Source organism: Suncus etruscus, chromosome 18, assembly GCF_024139225.1.
Source record: "Suncus etruscus isolate mSunEtr1 chromosome 18, mSunEtr1.pri.cur, whole genome shotgun sequence".
NCBI classification, from domain to species: Eukaryota; Metazoa; Chordata; class Mammalia; order Eulipotyphla; family Soricidae; genus Suncus; species Suncus etruscus.
This window is the reverse complement of record NC_064865.1, coordinates 3,056,256-3,075,383: the sequence shown is the minus strand read 5'-3', so window position 1 is coordinate 3,075,383 and position 19,128 is coordinate 3,056,256. Positions and strand designations below refer to the sequence as shown.

Genomic DNA, 19,128 nt, shown 5'->3' with positions numbered 1-19,128 from the left:
CCTGGCAGGCTCGGGGGGGGACCCTATGAGATACCGGGATTCGAACCCCCGTCCTTCTGCATGCGAGGCAAGACGCCCACCCGCTGCGCTTTCGCCGCAGCCCCTCGTTAGGAGGGTTTGCAAACTTCTTCCCAAGCCCTATAGATTAGAACTAGACCCGCTCTGGGCTCTCTAGGCGCAGGGCTGGACTACATCTCCCAGATGCCTTTGCGCGGCGCTTGCGCCTGGCGGCCGCTCGCGACCTTCAGCGCCGCGGTGCTTTCTGGGAATCTTAGTCTCGCGGCCTCGCACTCCCGGGGGAAGCCCCGGGCGGGCGGACTTCAAATCCCGTGGTGCCTCGCGGCCACCGCTGCGGCGACCCGGGCGAGGTCAGGGGAGGTCAGGGGCGGGGGTGTGGCCTGCCCTCCGGCTGGCGCGACGCGGCTCGGCTCGGCTCGGCTCGGCTCGGCGCGGCGGTGGCTCCCGGGGCGGCGGCGGCGGGGGGCGGGCGGGCCGGGCGGCCGCGGCGGATGGACTCGCGGGTGTCGGAGCTGTTCGGCGGCTGCTGCCGGCCCGGGGGCGGCCCGGCGGTGGGCGGCGCCCTCAAAGCCAAGGCGGCCGGCGGCGGCGGCTGCGGGGGCCCCAAGGGGAAGAAGAAGAACGGGAGGAACCGCGCGGCCAAGGCCAACAACCCCCCGTACCTGCCCCCCGAGGTGAGCGAGCCGAAGACGCGCACACGGTCACGCACACAAGCATACACACACACATGCACACACACACACGCACACCCCTTTCCTTTCCTTTCCGGCCCAGACCCCCATTGCAGCCCCCCCGGGAGGCCCGATTTGCGCCCTAGCAAGGAAGGGAGGGAGGAAGAGTGTGGCTAGAGGAAACCCCCCACTCTCGGCCCACACACCCCAGAAGAGGGGCCCAGGCCTCTCCCCTTGCGAAGAGCAAAGTGGCAAGCTTGGGGACCCTGCCCGCCAGGCAGGAGGAAGGAGTTGGCAGGGGGGAGGAGGAGGAGGGAAAGAGCCACGTTGGGTCCTTGGCCCCCAAGTGTGCAAAACTACACACACACACACACACACACACACACTGCCCTTTGCCTGTCATGGGGGACAAATGCATAAACAACAGACACACCTGGTGGACACACACACACACACACACACAGACACGGCAAACACACACACACACATATACCGGTATTACCCTCCGCCCTTTGCCTGTCCCACAAGGAAGTAGTGGCACAGCCCTTGGTAAGGCTAGAACTCTTAAGCTGCAGCTTTGCACCTCTTTGGGGAAAAGGACCGGGAGGAGAGACCCCCGGTTTATCAAGCCAGGGAGTATCACAATCACCTGAATTGCCTCCCCGACCCTAAGCTTTTCTCATGGAGTAGTAGATCAGAGGTGCCCCCTCTAAACTGCATTTCTTTCCAGCTCCCAGGTTATGTTCATGCTGCTGGTGGCGGGACCAGATCTTGAGACCATTAGACTAGCAGTTAGTTTGGTGCCACTTTTCTGAATCTCTTCGCCCTAATTCTCCGGAAAGGGATGGAGTGTGGAAGGGGACAGTCCAGCGGTGCTCAGGACTTACTCCTGACATTGTGCTTAGGGACCACTCCTGGTGGGATTCAAGGGACTATATGTGGTGCTGGTGACCAAGGCAAGTTCCTTGTCTGTTGTACAATCTCTCCAGCCCCACTGGAAAAGTGGTATTTTTTTGTTTTTGTTTTTTTCGGCCACACCCGTTTGATGCTCAGGGGTTACTCCTGGCTAAGCGCTCAGAAATTGCCCCTGGCTTGGGGGGACCATATGGGACTCTGGGGGATCGAACCACAGTCCTTCCTTGGCTAGCGCTTGCAAGGCAGACACCTTACCTCTAGTGCCACCTCGCCGGCCCCAAGTGATATATATTTTTTAAAGGAAAGTAATTTCTTTTAGAGTTTCTCTTATATTCTGTGAGGTTCTGGATGAGAACCTTTGGAGCCTGGATGGAATGGAATAAGGACAGGAAGGGATAAAGATAGATAAAGAAAACGACTGAGGAGGGGTGCAGAGGCAGAACATGGGAATGCCCTGTCACCTATGAAATTTCATATATGTCATCATATTTTCATATCACCTATGATGATGTACTTAGTAAGGCAAGGGATCAGGCAACAGGTTACTTTGGTGTTGGGTCACCTGAGAAAGAAGCTGCAGAGAAGATTGTGGGGTGGATTCAGGAGATCACCTGGGCTGACAGCAAGGGACAGGAGGCAGAAGTCACATTGTGCTTGGTTGGAGGAGTCTGGCTTCTCAGCATTTGAGATTCTCCTCTTCATTGTGGGTGCCCTGCCTCTGTATCCCCTGAACTCTGCTCTCATGGGGCTTATAGTAACCACTGGCTGACTCATCCTGGTTTGGTCCAGAACCTGTGGCAGCCTCTTACTCTAGATGACATCAGGCACTGAGCACAGGAAGGAAGGAGATGTAGCAAAGAATAATTTCAGCAACCCAAACATAAGACAAGACAGATTTTGGGGGCTCTAGTTGAAAGTCCTGGGAAGAAAAAGAAGTGATTTTACATCTAGGTAGAAGATGCTGGCCAGTGCTTAAAGCTTGGTTGTGTTCCAGTTGCACTGGGCAACTGTGTGCACATGGGGAGGCCTTGGGATCATATGAACTGGGGTGTGAGTTTGGCTGTTCTTGGCCAGCACTTGCCAAAGCTTACTCTACTGAGGTGTTCTATTGCCTCCAGGGAACATGCTGGCCCTGGGGTGGGGGATTGGCCCTTTGGGATAGTAACATCTCCCCGTTTCTTTTTAGGCTGAAGATGGAAACATTGAATATAAAGTGAGTTTTGGGCAGGGAGGGCCAAGTTGTGCTTTTTATGGGTGTGGGGTGATGTCTCCCAGCCTTCCACCTTCCCGATCCTGGGCACTTTAGGGGTGTTGGCTCAGGGTAAGGACTATGGACCTCACCTGGGGGTTATACCCCCATATAGGAGGGTGCCCGGGAAGAGGGTGGCCCAGGGAAGGGAGGGAAAGATACTGGTTCTTGCGGGTGGGGGTCAGAAGCACCAGTTCTGATTTTTACCTCCTGCCCTCCCACCTCACCAAAGCTGAAGCTGGTGAACCCGTCCCAGTACCGCTTTGAGCACCTGGTGACACAGATGAAGTGGCGGCTGCAGGAGGGCCGCGGGGAGGCCGTCTACCAGATCGGTGTGGAGGACAATGGGCTGTTGGTGGGGCTGGCCGAGGAGGAGATGCGAGCCTCCCTTAAGACCCTGCACCGGATGGCAGAGAAGTATGAGACCCTCATCTCTGCTCCACGGGCTTCCAGGACAGTGGGCCGAAGTGGGACCTAGTGGCATTCTGTACATCTCTGCTGTGGACCTTTGCTCAGATGCTCAGGAGGTTCTAGGGCTGCCATCAGTATTTTCAGCTAATCAAACCAGCAGGTCAATGCTGGGGTTCGAGGACCACACCAAGAATGCTGGGGGCCCATGTGGTACCAAAGAACCCAGGCTGAGTGCATGCTAGACACACTCCAACAGCTATATCATCTCTCCATCCCTGGCTCTTAGCTTTTTCACTTTTGCTCATGCATAGGAGTTTGGTTGAGATGTGGCTGTGGATGGAGGGGACAGTGGTAGGAGATGAAGTGAAATGCTGGGAATTGTGTAGCTGGGGAAGGCCATGAACCTACAGGATGGAGGAGTTTGGGGGAGGGAGAGAAGGGCAGGGGCAAGGTGTCAACTGTGGCCTTGCTGTGACAGAGTCGGGGCAGATATCACTGTTCTCCGGGAGCGAGAAGTGGATTACGACAGTGACATGCCCCGAAAGATCACTGAGGTTCTGGTCCGAAAAGTCCCCGACAATCAGCAGGTGAGCCTCCTTGCCTACGCCCCACTCCCGATTCCTCTCTTGCCTTTTTGTTTGTTTGTTTTTGGGACACACCTGGTGGTACTTGGTTGATTATTCCTGGTTCTGTGCTCAGAAATCATTCCTGGCAGGCTCAGGGGACCACAGGGGATGCCGGGGATCAAACCCGGGTTCGTCCCAGGTTGGCAGTATGCAAGGCAAATGCCTTACCGCTGTGCTATCACTTCAGCCCCTCTTACCTCTCTTGGTAGTGTTCCCTGGGTGGCAGATGCTCCTTTGGTCTGGCTCTGGGGGGGTGCATGGGCTATCAGTTGGTCCCCGGTGAGTGTCCCCGCCCTGCCCCACTCTGCCATGGTGACAAGTGGGAGATCAGAGCCCTTACCTGTGGCTGTTCATCCCTAGTTCCTAGACCTCCGTGTGGCCGTCTTGGGGAATGTGGACTCGGGGAAGTCGACTTTGCTGGGTGTCCTGACCCAGGGAGAGCTGGACAATGGAAGGGGCCGGGCACGGCTGAACCTTTTCCGCCACCTGCATGAGATTCAGTCTGGCCGAACCTCCAGCATCAGCTTCGAGATCCTGGGCTTTAACAGCAAGGGAGAGGTGCTTGCACTCCCCGGAACCCAGTGGGGCCGGGCACCGAGGAGGGGCTGGTAGTGGTGAGGGACTGAGTGTGCGGGCAGTATGGGGAGATGTTCACGGCCTTGGGGCCCTGACTCGGCTCTCCCCCTTCTTTAGGAAAGAAAGGTGGGGGTATCAACAGAAGCAGATCAGCAGTAGGGCTCTGGGGTGAGAGGCAGGATCATCCTAGGACTGGTACAGGGCCTGGCGACGCTTCCAGGGTTGGGAGGCTGGCCAGGGCACTGAGCGCCCTGGGCTCTGGGCCAGGTGGTGAATTACAGCGACTCACGGACGGCAGAAGAGATCTGTGAGAGTAGCTCCAAGATGATCACCTTCATTGACCTGGCGGGCCACCACAAGTACCTGCACACCACCATCTTCGGCCTCACCTCCTACTGTCCTGACTGCGCCCTGCTCCTGGTCAGCGCCAACACTGGCATTGGTATGCGGTGTGGCACTGGGCTGGGCCAGGGGTTGCCCCAGATCTGGGTGCCTGGCGCTCACTCTGCACCGTCCGCCTTCTCACTTTTGTCTCCTGCCACCTGCTTTCTTCTGAGGCAGCTGGCACCACCCGGGAACACCTGGGGCTGGCCCTAGCCCTGAAAGTGCCCTTCTTCATCGTGGTCAGCAAGGTGGACCTGTGTGCCAGGACCACGGTGGACAGAACCGTACGCCAGCTCGAGCGAGTCCTCAAGCAACCTGGCTGCCATAAAGTCCCCATGCTCGTCACCTCTGAGGATGATGCCGTCACTGCTGCCCAGCAATTTGCCCAGTCACCCAAGTAAGCGATCCACACCTCAAGAGCCCATTGGTCTGGGACCTCCATGGATTCTCCCCAGATATGCATGGGCTCCTCATTTACCACTAGGGTGCTGGGAGGGAATCTATGGTCAAGGTCCCCCCACCGCCACGGCAACCTCGAGTTTTGCTGCTGCTCAGGACTCTGGAGGTCAGGGCTGCCAGGCATGCCCCATTTCCCTTGGATTTTGGGATGGGTGATCAGCAGAGAGAAGGGGGTCCCTAATCTCTCAGAAACGCACTCCGATACCTGCCTGGGTGTGTGTCTGCTCTGTTGGAAACATTTGGTGTGTCCATCCCTCTCCCTTCTGCAGTGTCACCCCCATCTTCACACTGTCCAGCGTGTCTGGAGAAAGTCTGGATCTGCTCAAAGTCTTCCTGAACATCCTCCCACCACTCACCAACAGCAAGGAGCAGGAGGAGCTCATGCAGCAGCTGACCGAGTTCCAGGTGCCTGGCCACCGCAGGATGGGGCAGGGGCGAATTCCCAGCACTGAGCCCCCATCTGTGTTGGGACCCCTCCTCTGCTCGGCAGGCCACTGAACAGTTTCTTTGGCTTCAGGTGGATGAAATCTACACAGTCCCAGAGGTGGGGACAGTTGTTGGAGGGACGCTTTCCAGGTGAATGGCCCTGCCTGTCTCCTACACCCTTTGCCTGTGTATAAACACTCTAGCCCCCCCTCCCCAATCAGAGGAGCCCCCAGCCCCAGTCACACAGTCTTGCTCATCCTCAGCCTTTCCCTGGGGAGAACAGAGGGATCTGTGCTGCCAGGCGAGCAACGGAATGGCTGCTTCTGGGAAGTCTGAGCCCAGAGGGCGAGTGTGGGTCTTGAGCCCTAGGAAGAAACCTCAAGTGTCACTGGCCCCACAAATGAGAAGTCCCTTCCAGCGCATATAGTAATGCCCCAGGAGATTCCCAGTCCTCACCCTCAGGTGGCACTTCAGAGTTAGGCTCGGTCTAGAGCAGTGATGGCAAACCTTTTTGAGCCTCAGTGCTTCAAACTGCCACACAAAATGACCATCCTCCGATGGCCAGTCCGGCCCTGTTGCCAGCAGCAGACACCATTGCAAAGCAGACACCAGCACACTCGCCTCCCATCGTGCCGCATATCTTAATTGCGGATCCCTTCCCATGTGCCAGCTGCAAGGCCCTCGTGTGCCACCACGGGCACGCGTGCCATAGGTTCGTCTTCGAGGGTTTACAGTCCTCTCCGTCCTCCATGCTGGAGTCAAGGCTCCCTGTGCCCTATCTGAAGGACCCTACCCTTCAGGGAAAGAGAGGGAAGGGAAGGGGTACTGGGAGACGCTAGTACATCCGGCTGAGAGCCTCGTCTGACTCTGTGCCACCCGCTCTTGGGACCACAGTGGGATTTGCCGAGAGGGAGACCAGCTGGTGGTGGGTCCCACAGACGACGGCCGCTTCCTGGAGCTCAGAGTCTGCAGCATCCAGCGCAACCGCTCAGCGTGCCGGGTGCTGCGCGCTGGTCAGGCTGCAACTCTGGCTCTCGGCGACTTTGACCGAGCGCTGCTCCGAAAGGTGAGGGGGGAGGGCAGGCTGGAGAGCGAGCACAGAGAAGGGCCTGGGAGGCGGGCTCCTGGAACTCCCAAGAAAACGCTGTCTTTACCCCAGGATGCTGGTTACCCACTGATAGTGCATGAAAGACTTAGAATGCCCAGGAAATACAAACTGCCAATTAGGAATCATGGGGGAGGGCAACCAGAGGCTCCAAGACCCCCTAATTACAAAGCAGCAGAAGGGCAGGACAAGGGAGGGGCTCCCTCTAAGAGGACACTTTCAAACATCTGTTTTCTGGACCACAGCATGTTCGGGTTCACTCCCAGTAGGACCCAGGACCATGTGGTGCCAAGGACAGCACCTGGCGTTCCCACTCGTGAACCCTGACCTCTCTCCCCCAATCCTGGACTATGTCTAACGTGGGGTCGTGTTTGAAGAAAAGAAAGTTTAAGAACTGGAAACTTTGTCAGGGGATGCTCAACAGAGATCTGTCCAGCCTGAATCTGGGGGCTCTGTCTTCACAGGGCATGGTGATGGTGAGTCCTGAGATGAATCCCACCATCTGCTCAGTGTTCGAGGCAGAGATAGTCCTACTGTTCCATGCCACCACCTTCCGGCGAGGCTTCCAGGTAACTGTCCATGTGGGCAACGTTCGTCAGACGGCAGTGGTGGAGAAGATCCATGCCAAGGTGAGCTGGGCCCTAGCCACTCCCACTTTTCCAGGGAACAGTCAGTTCCCCTTGCTCCCTGACTTAAGAGAACTGATCCCGGGGCCAGAGAGATAGCATGGAGGTAAGGCGTTTGCCTTTCATGCAGAAGGTCATCGGTTTGAATCCCGGCGTCCCATATGGTCCCCTGTGCCTGCCAGGAGCAATTTCTGAGCATGGAGCCAGGAGTAACCCCTGAGCACTGCTGGGTGTGACCCAAAAACCACAAAAAAAACAAAAACAAAAAACTGATCCCACAAAGTGGACAGAGCCCCCACTTAGGGTGGGTAAAATCTGATAGGACCCAGATGTGAGGCGAGTAAATGGAGTAGGCCGGGGTCAGTGACCTCCTAATTGTCTGCTGCAGGACAAGCTGCGGACAGGAGAGAAGGCAGTGGTCTGCTTCCGCTTCCTGAAACACCCAGAATACCTGAAGGTGGGTGCCAAGTTGCTGTTCCGGGAGGGTGTCACCAAGGGCATTGGCCATGTCACGGATGTGCAAGCCATCACCGCCGGCGAGGCTCAGGCCAACATGAGCTTCTGAACAACTCAACTCCAGCGGTCCCAGCACCGTTGCTGTCCCTACATAATAAGGTGACTTCGGGCATGCTGCCCCCACGTTGGCGGATGTGTATTAAAAGCTCAGGAGAGAGGTGCCCGCTGCCACTTGCTCCCTGCCAGCTCTCTGGAGATGTGCCAAGCTTGGCATGGCCAGGAAGGGGCAGTCCTGAGGGAGAAGTCAAGGCACTCTTCAGCCACGTCGGCTTGGTTGGCTCATCGATCCTGGCCATCCCTATGGCCTGTCTGCTGGAGGGAGCTGACTGCTGCTTTGGCCCCGCTGCTGTGGTCCTGGGACTTCAGGAATTATCCGCATCACCGGGGTGGTCCTCGGAAGCACTCTCTTTCATTACCTCTTCTTAAGGCCCTGTAGGAGTTGCCTGTTGCTACCTGACTCTGGAGAGAAGACAGATCTCTCCTGGCCCTCAGGTGGTCCAGGGCCTTGAGAAATGGCACAGGGACCGCGAATGACAGTATTCCCACCTGTGCTGAGACAGGAAGCCTATTTCTCAGCTCGCTCTCCCTTCCCTTCCCTCAAGGCCCTGGTTCCCCGTTTCTACTGTCAAGGCCCCACAGGTGCTATTTGTCGTGCTGGCCCAGGAGTGGGGCTGCTGAGCTCAGACTTGGCCAACTGGAGGCCAGCTGCATGTCTACCAGCCCTTCCTCTGCAGTGATGTTGGTTTGGGTATTGGGTCAAACAGAATGTTCTCCTTTCCCTCAGCTTGGGTGGCTGGGGACCTGACCCACAAACTTCTCATCCTGCTACCCTCACCCCTCTTTTTCTGTTCCCATGTATGTCCTGTTTTAATTATCTGCAGTGATTGTCCCTTTCCCTCTGTTGCAGGGAACCTGGAGGGAAGGGAAAGCTGTTGCCATAATTTCCTACTTTTCAGGGGATGGAGTCCCACCTTTCCCTTTATAGTGTCCTGGGTTCCATGGGCTCAGGGATTTGTTTGTTCATGTTTCTCTGTATATGTATATGTACATATAGACATATGTACATATACATATACAGCATGTATACTTATACATATTTAAAATCACATATATATTGTACAGAATAAAAATGTTTTATTGAACACACTGTTTATGCTTAAGACAGACTCAACTTGCAGAGCTCAATTCCTCCCCCAGATTTAGAAACATGGAAAACGTAACATGACTCAGGCTGACATGGGAAAAAAACTCATCTAGTATCTGTTGACCCCTCTTCCTCTGCCTCCCTCCATGTGACCAAGCATTCTGACCTGCCTTCATACTTCTTTGAGCAGAACAGAAAGTGAAACAGACTTTTCCAGCTAATAGAGGAAACTACCTGACATTTGGAGTTTGGAGAGATGTCAAGTGCTAAATTGTTCACATTACTAAAAAGCATGCTGGAGCTGGAGAGATAGCATGGAGGTAGGGCGTTTGCCTTGCACACAAGGGACGGTGGTTCGAATCCCATATGGCATCCCATAGGGTCCCCCTAATCTGACAGGAGATTTCCAAGCATAGAGCCAGGAGGAACCTCTAAGCGCTGCCAGGTGTGACCCCCCCAATAAAAACATGCTGTTTCTGTGTCCTGTTAAGATATGTGAAGATAATAGCATACTACCTAAAGAACTTAAGAGTAACATTTAGATACTTAGTAATCTGGTTCTATTTTTCCTAGTAATGTAAAATAGTCTGGAGAGAAGCTTAATTAGCTAATTGGCTCTTGGAGTTGACTGCCACTGGCCAATCCTAAGTACTTGACTGCCATTATTTCTTGGGGAGAGGCTGACCAAGACTGAAGTCAACTGCAGAAAGCAGAGGCGACATTTTTATTAGTGATACTGTGATAAACATGTAAGAAATGTGACCCAGACCCCACTGAACATTCTGCCTCAAAGGCAATCAAACCCTACTGCTTAAAGTTCAACTGCTTGAAAATACCACTGGTTTCCCATACTAAGAAACCTGTGGTTGAACTTCTTCCTGTGTTGAGAACTTAACTACTTCCTTCTCTATGGCTGCTGATTACCAGCAGTGGGGAAAGGTTATATTCAGCAAAAGTAGCACTGTAACTGGTCTGTTGTCCTCTACGTGCATGTGGTAAGGATTGACATTCTCAAGAAAGCAGAAGGTGTGTTAACTACAAGCAGCCTCCCACCCCCCCAGTCTCTCCTTCTTCTCTCTCTCCTCTCTCCCTCTCTCTCTCCTCTCCCTCTCTCTCCTCTCTCCCTCCCTCCCTCCCTCCCCCCTCCCTCCCTCCCTCTCCCTCCCTCCCTCCCTCCCTCTCTCTCTCTCTCTCTCCCTCCCTCCCTCCCTCCCTCCCTCTCTCTCTCTCTCTCTCTCTCTCTCTCTCTCTCTCTCTCTCTCTCCCCTCATCCCCAGCACTCCCCTTTCTCACCCCAAAAAAGATTTTTGGAAAATCATCTCAGTATTTAATGAGAGATCTCCAGGAAACAGCCATTTGACTACATTCACAGAATATTTAATATTAGGGGCCAGGTTAATAGTAATTGCATGCTGATAGCCTAGGTTCAATCCCTGGCACCCCATATTGTCCAGAAAAGAGCCAGGTGTAAACCCTGAGCATAACTGTGTGTGACCCAAAACATGAAGAAGGTAGAAGAGGAGGAGGAAGAGGAAAAAGAAGAAATTTAGTTTTAAAAAGAGGCATCAAGGGACTAGAGAGATAGCACAGCGGTAGGGCATTTGCCTTGACGCAGCCGACCCAGGACAGACATCGGTTCCAATCCCGGCATCCCAAGCCTGCCAGGAGCCAGGAATAACCACTGAGCACCACTGGATGTGACCCTCACCCCTTCCCCCTCCAAAAAAGAGGAGCATGAGGCCGGATAAAAAAAGGAGCATCAGGAGTGATAACACAGCAGGTAGGGCTTTTGCCTTGCATGCATGCAGCCTACTCGGGTTCCATCCCCAACCCCAACATCCCATATGGTCCCCTGCCAGGAGTGATTTCTTTTTTTTTTGGGGGGGGGGCTGCATACAAGGCAAACGCCCTACAGCTATGCTATCTCTCCAGCCACCAGGAGTGATTTCTGAGTGCAGAGCTAGGAGTATCAAAGCAACATCAAAGGCTGGGTTAAACCCCAAAACAATAACCTGGGCCAAAAAGATAATGCAGAGTTTGGGGGAGGTGTGCTGCATTCAGCTAATCCTGTTTTTGTTTTTTTTGGGGGGTGGTGGTTGTTGGTTTTTGTTTCAGAGTCACATCCAGCAATACTGATGGGTAACTCCTGGCTCTGCACTTAGGAATCACTCTGGGCTGTGCTTGGGGGACCTTATGGTATACGGGGGACTGAACCTGGTTGGCTATGTGTAAGGCAAATGCCCTAATCGAATACTATCTCTCTACCCCCCTCACTTGGGCTAATCCTAGTTTGATGCCTGATCCCTTTAGGCCAAATATGGTTCCCTTTTATCTCAGTGTATATACTATACAGTATAGTACATATAATCTATGAATATTTTGGGTTATTTTTTTTGGGGGATCACACCCGGCGACACTTGGGTTACTCCTGGCTCTCTGCTCAAAAATTGCTCCTGGCAGGCTCGGGGGACCATATGGGATTCTGGGATTCAAACCCGTCTGTCCTGAATCGGCTGCTTGCAAGGCAAAAGTCCTACCGCTGTACTATCTCTCTGGCCCCATAGTCCATGAATATTAAAAGTACCTATTATATAATTCTTGCCTTCAAAAAATTACAAATATGGGGGCAGGTGAGATATACACAGCACTTGCCCTGTTCTCCAAAATCCCAGTTCAAATATCCAGCACTGTATACGGTCCCCTCAGCACAATACTAGTTGTGGCCCATAAACTAAAAAAGGGAAAAAACCCAGTACCCGAGATAGCTGGAGCACATGCTTTGCATTTAGGAGACCCAGGTTTTATCTGAGCACTGGCAAGGGTGACCCCAAAACCCAAAAAATAATCACGAATCCAGAAAAATATTATGAATTTACCCAGATCTGGTAGAATCTTTCTTTAGAAACATTTCCTAGTAAAATCTCATAGTTCTCAAACATGCCCCATTTTTAAAACTATATCATTAAATGTAAATTGCAGTTGGTTGGTTGGCTTGTATGGCAGGGGGAAATGTGTACGGTTCTGAGTTCTATTTAATTCAAGACTTCCCACATCAAAAATGTCAAAAAACAAAACAGACCAACAACAAAAATAATAAAAACCAAAATAACCCACCAATTCCACTTTTAAGAACAGAGATCAGGGGCTGGAGAGATAGCATGGAGGTAAGGCGTTTGCCTTTCATGCAAGAGGTCATCGGTTCGAATCCCAGCGTCCCATATGGTCCCCCGTGCCTGCCAGGAGCAATTTCTGAGCATGGAGCCAGGAGTAACCCCTGAGCACTGCCGGGTGTGACCCAAAAACCACAAAAAAAAAAAAAAAAAAAAAAAAAGAACAGAGATCAATATAGTACTATAAATATAGACAAGTGCAAAACACTAAGCACAACACAAAAGTCACACTTTAGCAAGGAAGAGGTGAATATACCAATGCATTTGAAGCTATAAACAACTCTTCAGGTTTGTACTTTGGGGTTTAAAGGACTGTTATTGCCCTGAGAGCTTTTCAGTGTTTCTCAAACTTCAAGATACACCCCGGGAAATTTTTTTTTTTTGGGTCACACCCGGCGGTGCTCAGGGGTCACTCCTGGCTGTCTGCTCAGAAATAGCTCCTGGCAGGCACGGGGGACCATATGGGACACCGGGATTCGAACCAACCACCTTTGGTCCTGGATCTGCTGCCTGCAAGGCAAACACCGCTGTGCTATCTCTCCAGGCCCACCAGGGAATTTTATTAATATGCATTCTTGATTCAGAAGGCATGAGGGAGAAGCTTAAATTATCACGAGTTCCCCATTGATGCTAATACTGCTCCTGCGAACCACGCTCAGCAGCCAAGCTCTAGAGAAGCGCATTCTGAATGCAGCTAACCCAGCATAAGCAGCTCCAGGACTGGTTCTGTCACAATCTCATTTTACATTAGAACAAAATGTGAGAGGGTAAACGAGCTAAGAGTTACCTTTGTAGCTTTAATACTAGGGTTTGCTAGTACGATATTTCACACTTTTTGAATAACTTCTGTATGTAGATATCTACCCAAAAGCAATCCTTCAGGGTTCCAAGTTTTACACTTTGGTGAAGATATTATCTACTGGCCTGATCACAAAACTAGGGGGGATTATTTTTAAATATTTTTTATTCAATTCATTTTCTGAGCCAAGTTAAAAAGTACATCATTCTAGGCATTGGAGAGCTAATGTAGCAGCTTGGGAATCTGCTTTGCAGTTGATCTGGGTTTGATCTCCAGCATCCCATATGGTTCCCTAAACTCACCAGGAGTGATTCCTAAGTGCAGAGCCAGTACTAACTCCTGAACACTGCTCGGTGTTGGTTTCCCTACCCATTTTTCTTTGCTTTTGTGGTGTGGTAATTCAAATTCAGGGCCTTACATATGTGGGGCATACGCTTTACCTCTATAGCCAGATCCCAAACCCTAAAAACTTCATTTCTCAATCTTCAATACCTAAGACATTATTCCCAAAAGATAAAAGTGACCCAGAATTCGATCCATATCTCAGGTCTAAACCCATTTCGGGGGATTTGGGCCATACCTGGCAGTGCTCAGGACTTACTCCTGGCTCTGTGCTCAGGATCTCCAGAAGCAGGCCTGAGAGAGGATGGGCTTAGTGGTAACGAGCTTGCCTGCACCCTGCTAATCGAAAATAAAAACAGTAGCTGGGGAGAGCAAGATCAAAGAACTCCCTTTACATGTGGGAGGCCAAGGCTCAATTCCCAGCATCCCACGGTCACTTGAGCATAAGGCTAGGAATAATCCCTGGGCACTGCCAGATACAGTTGCACATCAAATAGTGTTAAGAATTTAAAATAATTTTTTCAAAACAGTCATATCTAAAGATAAATTTTACCTCTCAATTGACAATGGGTTTAGAATCCAGTCTATGAAGAGATGAGTCTCTTAACTCAGCATCTAGTGATGATTTTTCTTACTAAAAATATAGTTTTAGGGGGTCATAGAGAGAACAGCAGCTAGGGTGATTGCCTTGCAAGCGGTCAGTCTGGGTTGGAACCTGACATTCTATATTGTCCCCATAATACAGGAGTAATTCCAGAGTACAGTCAAGAGTAAGTGCTGAGCACCACTGGTGTGGTCAAAAGACAAAAACAAAGTTCAGTTTTAGAGCTTATCAGCAACCATGCTTGTAAAGCATCTGGGTGGATCTTTAGGGGATTGATAAACCATCAAAAAATTAAAATATTTATAGTTACAAATATTCTTAAGTGAACATAGTTGAATTTTTGAATTTTAGAATATCAAAATCCTGCAGCAAGCCTGAGACAATGCTAATGTGTTAATGGCTTGAAAAATGATTCCAAAGTCTGCATGCCCTGAGGCCTTGGACGTTTACTACTAGAGGCCAAAGGACTCTTAGTTCTTTTCTGAGGAGAACTGGTAGGAGTTGCCGGGGAGCCTGAGGGATGGGGCTGCAAAAAAGATTTCTGCAACTCTACTGCAAAGTGGTAGTCTGCATGTTCAGGCATTTCCCATACAGGGATCAGAACACTACACTTCTCACAAGGCACCTGGTCCTCGGCAGCCAGACTTGTGCTAGTAGTTGCCTTCTGAGCTACAGCCAGAGCTGACTTGGAGTTTAAAGCAAGTGTGCTTGGGCTGTGCTGGGCCGAATCCATCTGTGCAGGAGCTGTTTGAGAGGAACCTGGCTCCAGCAGCTCTTCACTGACAGGAGCACAACCTGGATTCTCTGCTGGTAAACAGTCTGGTAGGACTTTAGAGCCGGACGATGCATTTTGTGCAGGAATGACGGCTAAAGGATTATTCAGACTTTTCTGCTTATAGAAGGGTTCACCTTGTGTAGTGAGACTTGTTTGGAAAGGTGATGAAGGCGCAGATGGTGAATTACTCGTGGAAGTCTGGGTCGTGGCAGTCGGAGAGGAAAGGGAAGTTTCCTTGATTTTCTGTCTTTCTGCAGCTTTTCGGAAAAACGATTCCAGAGAAGTGACTGCCTTCTTGTTAGGAGTCACTGCTGGGCCACTTGCCTGGGTCTTGACTTCAGAGCTGGTCATTGGCACTTTGGGCTGAGCACTTGATTCGCTGCTCAAGAAGGGAGTAATGTCTGTGAAGGAAGGAGGAGCAGAGGCGGAGAACTTGGTGGTACAGAGAAAAAGCATTGTGAGCGGAGGGTACCTATACAGAAAGTAGGGAACAAGATTGGTTATCACTAGGTTATACATTCCATGTAAAGGAAATCATCACCGCAGTAGTTTTCAGATTCATATAGTCAACAGACTGATGATGGGCACAACTTTGCCTTTCTTTTTTCTTTTTCTTTTCGGGCCACATCCAGTGATACTCGGGAGTTACCCCTGGCTCTGCTCTCAAGAATCACACCTTACTAGTACTTACCAGTACGAGGGGTCCATCTAGAATCCTGGGGATTGAACCCAGATTGGCTGCATGAAAGGCAAGCAAGCACCTCTACCCACTATATTATCTCTCTCTTCCTCAGAATCTGCCTTTATAACAAGCTTTTTTATCTCATTTATTTCTTTGTTTTTGGGTCCCACCCAGCAGCGCTTAGGGGTTACTTCTGGCTTTACACTCAGAAATCGCTCTTGGCAGGCTCGGGGGACCATATGGGATGCCGGGATTCGAACCACTGACTTTCTGCATGCAAGGCATTACTTCTTCTTACTTTTTTTTTTTTTTTAGAGACAGGGTCTCCCTATGTTGCCCAGGCTGGAGTGCAGTGGCTATTCACAGGCGCGATCTCACTACTGATCAGCACGGGAACTTTGACCTGCTCTGTTTCCAACCTGGGCTGGTTCGCCCCTCTTTAGGCAACCTGGTGGTCTCCGGCTCCCGGGGGGTCACCATACTGATGCTGAACTTAGTGCAGACACCCGATCGGCATAGTGCACTGCAGCCCAGAACTCCTGGACTCAAGCAATCCTTCAGCCTCAGCCTCCCGAGTAGCTGGGACTACAGGTGCCACCACCACGCCCGGCTTTACCAAGCTTCTTTTTTTTTTTTTTTTGTGGTTTTTGGGTCACACCCAGCAGTGCTCAGGGGTTACTCCTGGCTCCATGCTCAGAAATTGCTCCTGGCAGGCACGGGGGACCATATGGGATGCCAGGATTTGAACCGATGACCTTCTGCATGAAAGGCAAACGCCTTACCTACATGCTATCTCTCCGGCCCCTTTACCAAGCTTCTTAATGATGCAGATATTGGTGATCTAAGACTAAAGCTAGTCAGATCATCTACCCAAGTTTTTTTTTTAATATATTTTTTATTTAAACACCATGGTTACAGGGCTGGAGAGATAGCACAACAGTAGGGCGTTTGCCTTGCATGCGGCCAATCCGGGAGGGACCTGGTTCGATTCCTGGTATCCCACCTGATCACCCCAGCTTGCCAGGGGCAATTTCTGAGTGCAGAACCAGGAGTGACTCCTGAGCACTGCTGGGTGTGGTTGGTTACTTCTGGCTATGCACTCAGAAATCGCTTCTGGCTTGGGGAACCATATGGGATTCTGGGGGGATCGAACCACGGTCTGTCCTAGGCTAGCGGTGGCAAGGCAGATGCCTTACCACTCCATACTCATTCCTGCTGGACAGAACTAAAAGAGGAAATAAGTCTCAACTGAGATGAACTAGAAAAAACTTACCATTCAGTTTGGACTCTAGCAGTATTGCAGTTTCTGATGAGAGCAAAGGCATCACTGCTCATCTTGGAAGCATCGTAGCGGGTGAGGGCACAGCAGCGGCGCAGGCTGCTAAGACGTTTGTCCCCTTGTACACGAATGCTTACGACCAACTGGGTAGCTACCCTGTCATTCTGTGGGTATGACAGGATTGAGACCATAAGCATTAAGACCATAAACATCGTAAGACCATAGTATATAGACTGAAATGCATGAGAAGAAATTCAAAGAACCAGAATGACAGGATTTGGGAATAATTAAGTTAATTATGTGTGTGCATGTGCAATGCTGCGCATTTAAAAGCTTTTTTGGTTTTGTTTTGTTTTGTTTTTGTGTTAGGGGCCTGAGATAATACAGGAGTTAAGAGCCTGGCCTTAGACATGGCTTTCTTTTGTTTTGTTTTCTTTTTTTTTTTGGTTTTTGGGTCACACTCAGCAGCGTTCAGGGGTTACTCCTGGCTACACTCAGAAATCGCTCCTGGCAGGCTCGGGGGACCATATGGGATGTCAGAATTTGAACCACCATTCTTCTGCATGGAAGGCAAACGCTCTACCTCCTTTCTATCTCTCCGGCCCCACCTTTTTTTTTTTTTTCACTTTTAATTTTGTTTATGTGCCCCATCTGGTGATGCTCAGGAATCAATCCTGGTGATACTTGGGAGACCATGTGCAATCCCGAGAATCGAAGGCAAACACCCTAGTGCTGTGTAGTTGTACCTCAGCAACCTCTGTGGTTTTTTTTTTTTTGTTTTGTTTTTGTTTTTAGGTCACACCTTGCAGCACTCAGGGGTCACTCCTAGCTTCAGGGTCAGAAATTGCTCCTGGCAGGCTCGGGGGACCATATGGGATGCTGGGATTTGAACCACCAACCTTCTGCACGCAAGGCAAACACCTTACCTCCATGCTATCTCTCCGGGCCCTGTTTGTTTTTTTTAAAGGGAATCTACATTTGGCAATGCTCAGGAGTCACTTCTGACAGACTCTGGGACCATATGGGGCGGATGTCAGGGATATAACCTGGGTCAGCTGAGAGCAAGGCAAATGCCCTACTCACTATGTTATCGCTCCAGCCCCAATATTTCATTTCTAACTGAAGGAGGGTTCATGTAAGTAACTGAAAGAAGACCCAAATCTCCTATGTCAAGATTGTGTAGTAAATCTACCCTTTAATCTGCACTAATGCTCTTAATTTTAATGTCTCTAGCACCTCTCCTTGCAGCCACAGAGACTACAAAAGCATCCTTTCAAAAAACATTAAAGCAGGGGAGTTGGAGTACAGTGGGTAGGACATTTGCCTTGCATGCAGCCAACTTGGGTTCAATCCCCAGAATCCCATATGGTACCTCCTAGCCAGCCAGAAGGAAGTAACTCCTGAGCACTGTTGGGTATGGACCCAACACACACACAGAAAGTGAAATTACCCCTTAAGGCACTTTGGGAGCGACCCACATTTTGGGGGAGATAGTACAGGAAATAAAGCACTTGGTTTACATGCATCTATAAGGCAGCCATGACCCTGGTTCGAATTCCCAGCAAAACACACTGTTCCCTGTGCAATTCTAGCAGTCATTCCTACATAGTATCAGGAAGAGCTGAGTACCATGTGCTATTATAGCCCCAAAGCACCCCACCACAAACAGATATTTTATAAATATATTCATATAAATGTGTGTATCTTGAAAAAATACAAATTGGTGATTAAAAAAAAATACTTGGGCCCGGAGAGATAGCACAGCGGCGTTTGCCTTGCAAGCAGCTGATTCAGGACCAAAGGTGGTTGGTTTGAATCCTGGTGTCCCATATGGTCCCCCGTGCCTGCCAGGAGCTATTTCTGAGCAGATAGCCAGGAGTAACCCCTGAGCAATGCCGGATGTGGCCCAAAAAAAAAAAAAAAAAAAAAAAACCAAAAAACAAACAAACAAAAAAGAATATAGTGTCCCCCCAACCAAAATAATGTCTGGAGAAATAGTCCAGCAGGTATGGTGCTTGCCTTGCTTATGGCCTACCTGGTTTGTTTTTTTTTGGGCCACACAGAGTGACTCTCAGGGCTTTCTATGTGCTCAGAAATTGCCCCTGGCTTGGGGGACCATATGGGATGCAGGGGGATCGAACCACGGTCCATCCTAAACTAGTGCATGCAAGGCAGACAGACGCCTTACGCTTACGGCTTGCACCACCACTCTGGCCCCAGCCACCTGGTTTTGATTCTCAGCACCACCTATCCCAGCCCTGGTAGGAATAATCCTTGAGCATGGGGTCAGGAGTAAATGCTGAGCATCATCCTGCCGGGTGTGGCCCAGTCCCCCCCATCAAAGAAGTTAA

The 19,128-nt window shown here is 50.8% G+C and overlaps 3 protein-coding genes across 4 annotated transcripts in view; 2 read left to right on the top strand and 1 right to left on the bottom strand.

Annotated features, from left to right (window-relative positions):
* Positions 1-19,128, top strand: part of MRPS18A (mitochondrial ribosomal protein S18A) — a 145,218-nt gene that overhangs the window by 54,847 nt on the left and 71,243 nt on the right. The gene's annotated exons all lie outside the window — the stretch shown is intronic.
* Positions 510-9,128, top strand: GTPBP2 (GTP binding protein 2). 2 transcript variants are annotated; one of them, XM_049765492.1, is made up of 12 exons: positions 510-692; positions 2,791-2,817; positions 3,086-3,270; positions 3,743-3,851; positions 4,251-4,448; positions 4,734-4,908; positions 5,028-5,247; positions 5,579-5,714; positions 5,827-5,885; positions 6,630-6,801; positions 7,305-7,469; positions 7,855-9,128. In XM_049765492.1, the coding sequence occupies exons 1-12, from the start codon at positions 510-512 to the stop codon at positions 8,029-8,031; spliced, it is 1,806 nt and encodes a 601-aa protein (XP_049621449.1). In that variant the 3' UTR covers positions 8,032-9,128. The 2 variants fall into 2 exon arrangements, with proteins under 2 accessions (XP_049621449.1, XP_049621450.1); XM_049765493.1 differs by lacking the exon at positions 510-692 and having other exon boundaries at positions 2,693-2,817; positions 7,305-7,409.
* Positions 14,227-19,128, bottom strand: part of POLH (DNA polymerase eta) — a 30,875-nt gene continuing 25,973 nt past the window's right edge. Inside the window, exons 10-11 of the mRNA XM_049765491.1 lie at positions 16,772-16,941; positions 14,227-15,288 (exon numbers count right to left, since the gene is read on the bottom strand). Of these exons, the coding sequence (XP_049621448.1) occupies positions 14,427-15,288; positions 16,772-16,941 (1,032 nt within the window). The 3' untranslated portion in view covers positions 14,227-14,426. The remainder of the gene's footprint in view (positions 15,289-16,771; positions 16,942-19,128) is intronic.

Bases quoted from the DNA above. Each gene is read 5' to 3' on its own strand.
- GTPBP2 (XM_049765492.1), top strand. From the start codon at position 510: ATGGACTCGCGGGTGTCGGAGCTGTTCGGCGGCTGCTGCCGGCCCGGG. The intron at 3,852-4,250 runs GTGAGCCTCCTT...GTTCATCCCTAG, and splicing joins AAGTCCCCGACAATCAGCAG to TTCCTAGACCTCCGTGTGGC. The intron at 5,715-5,826 runs GTGCCTGGCCAC...CTTTGGCTTCAG, and splicing joins AGCAGCTGACCGAGTTCCAG to GTGGATGAAATCTACACAGT.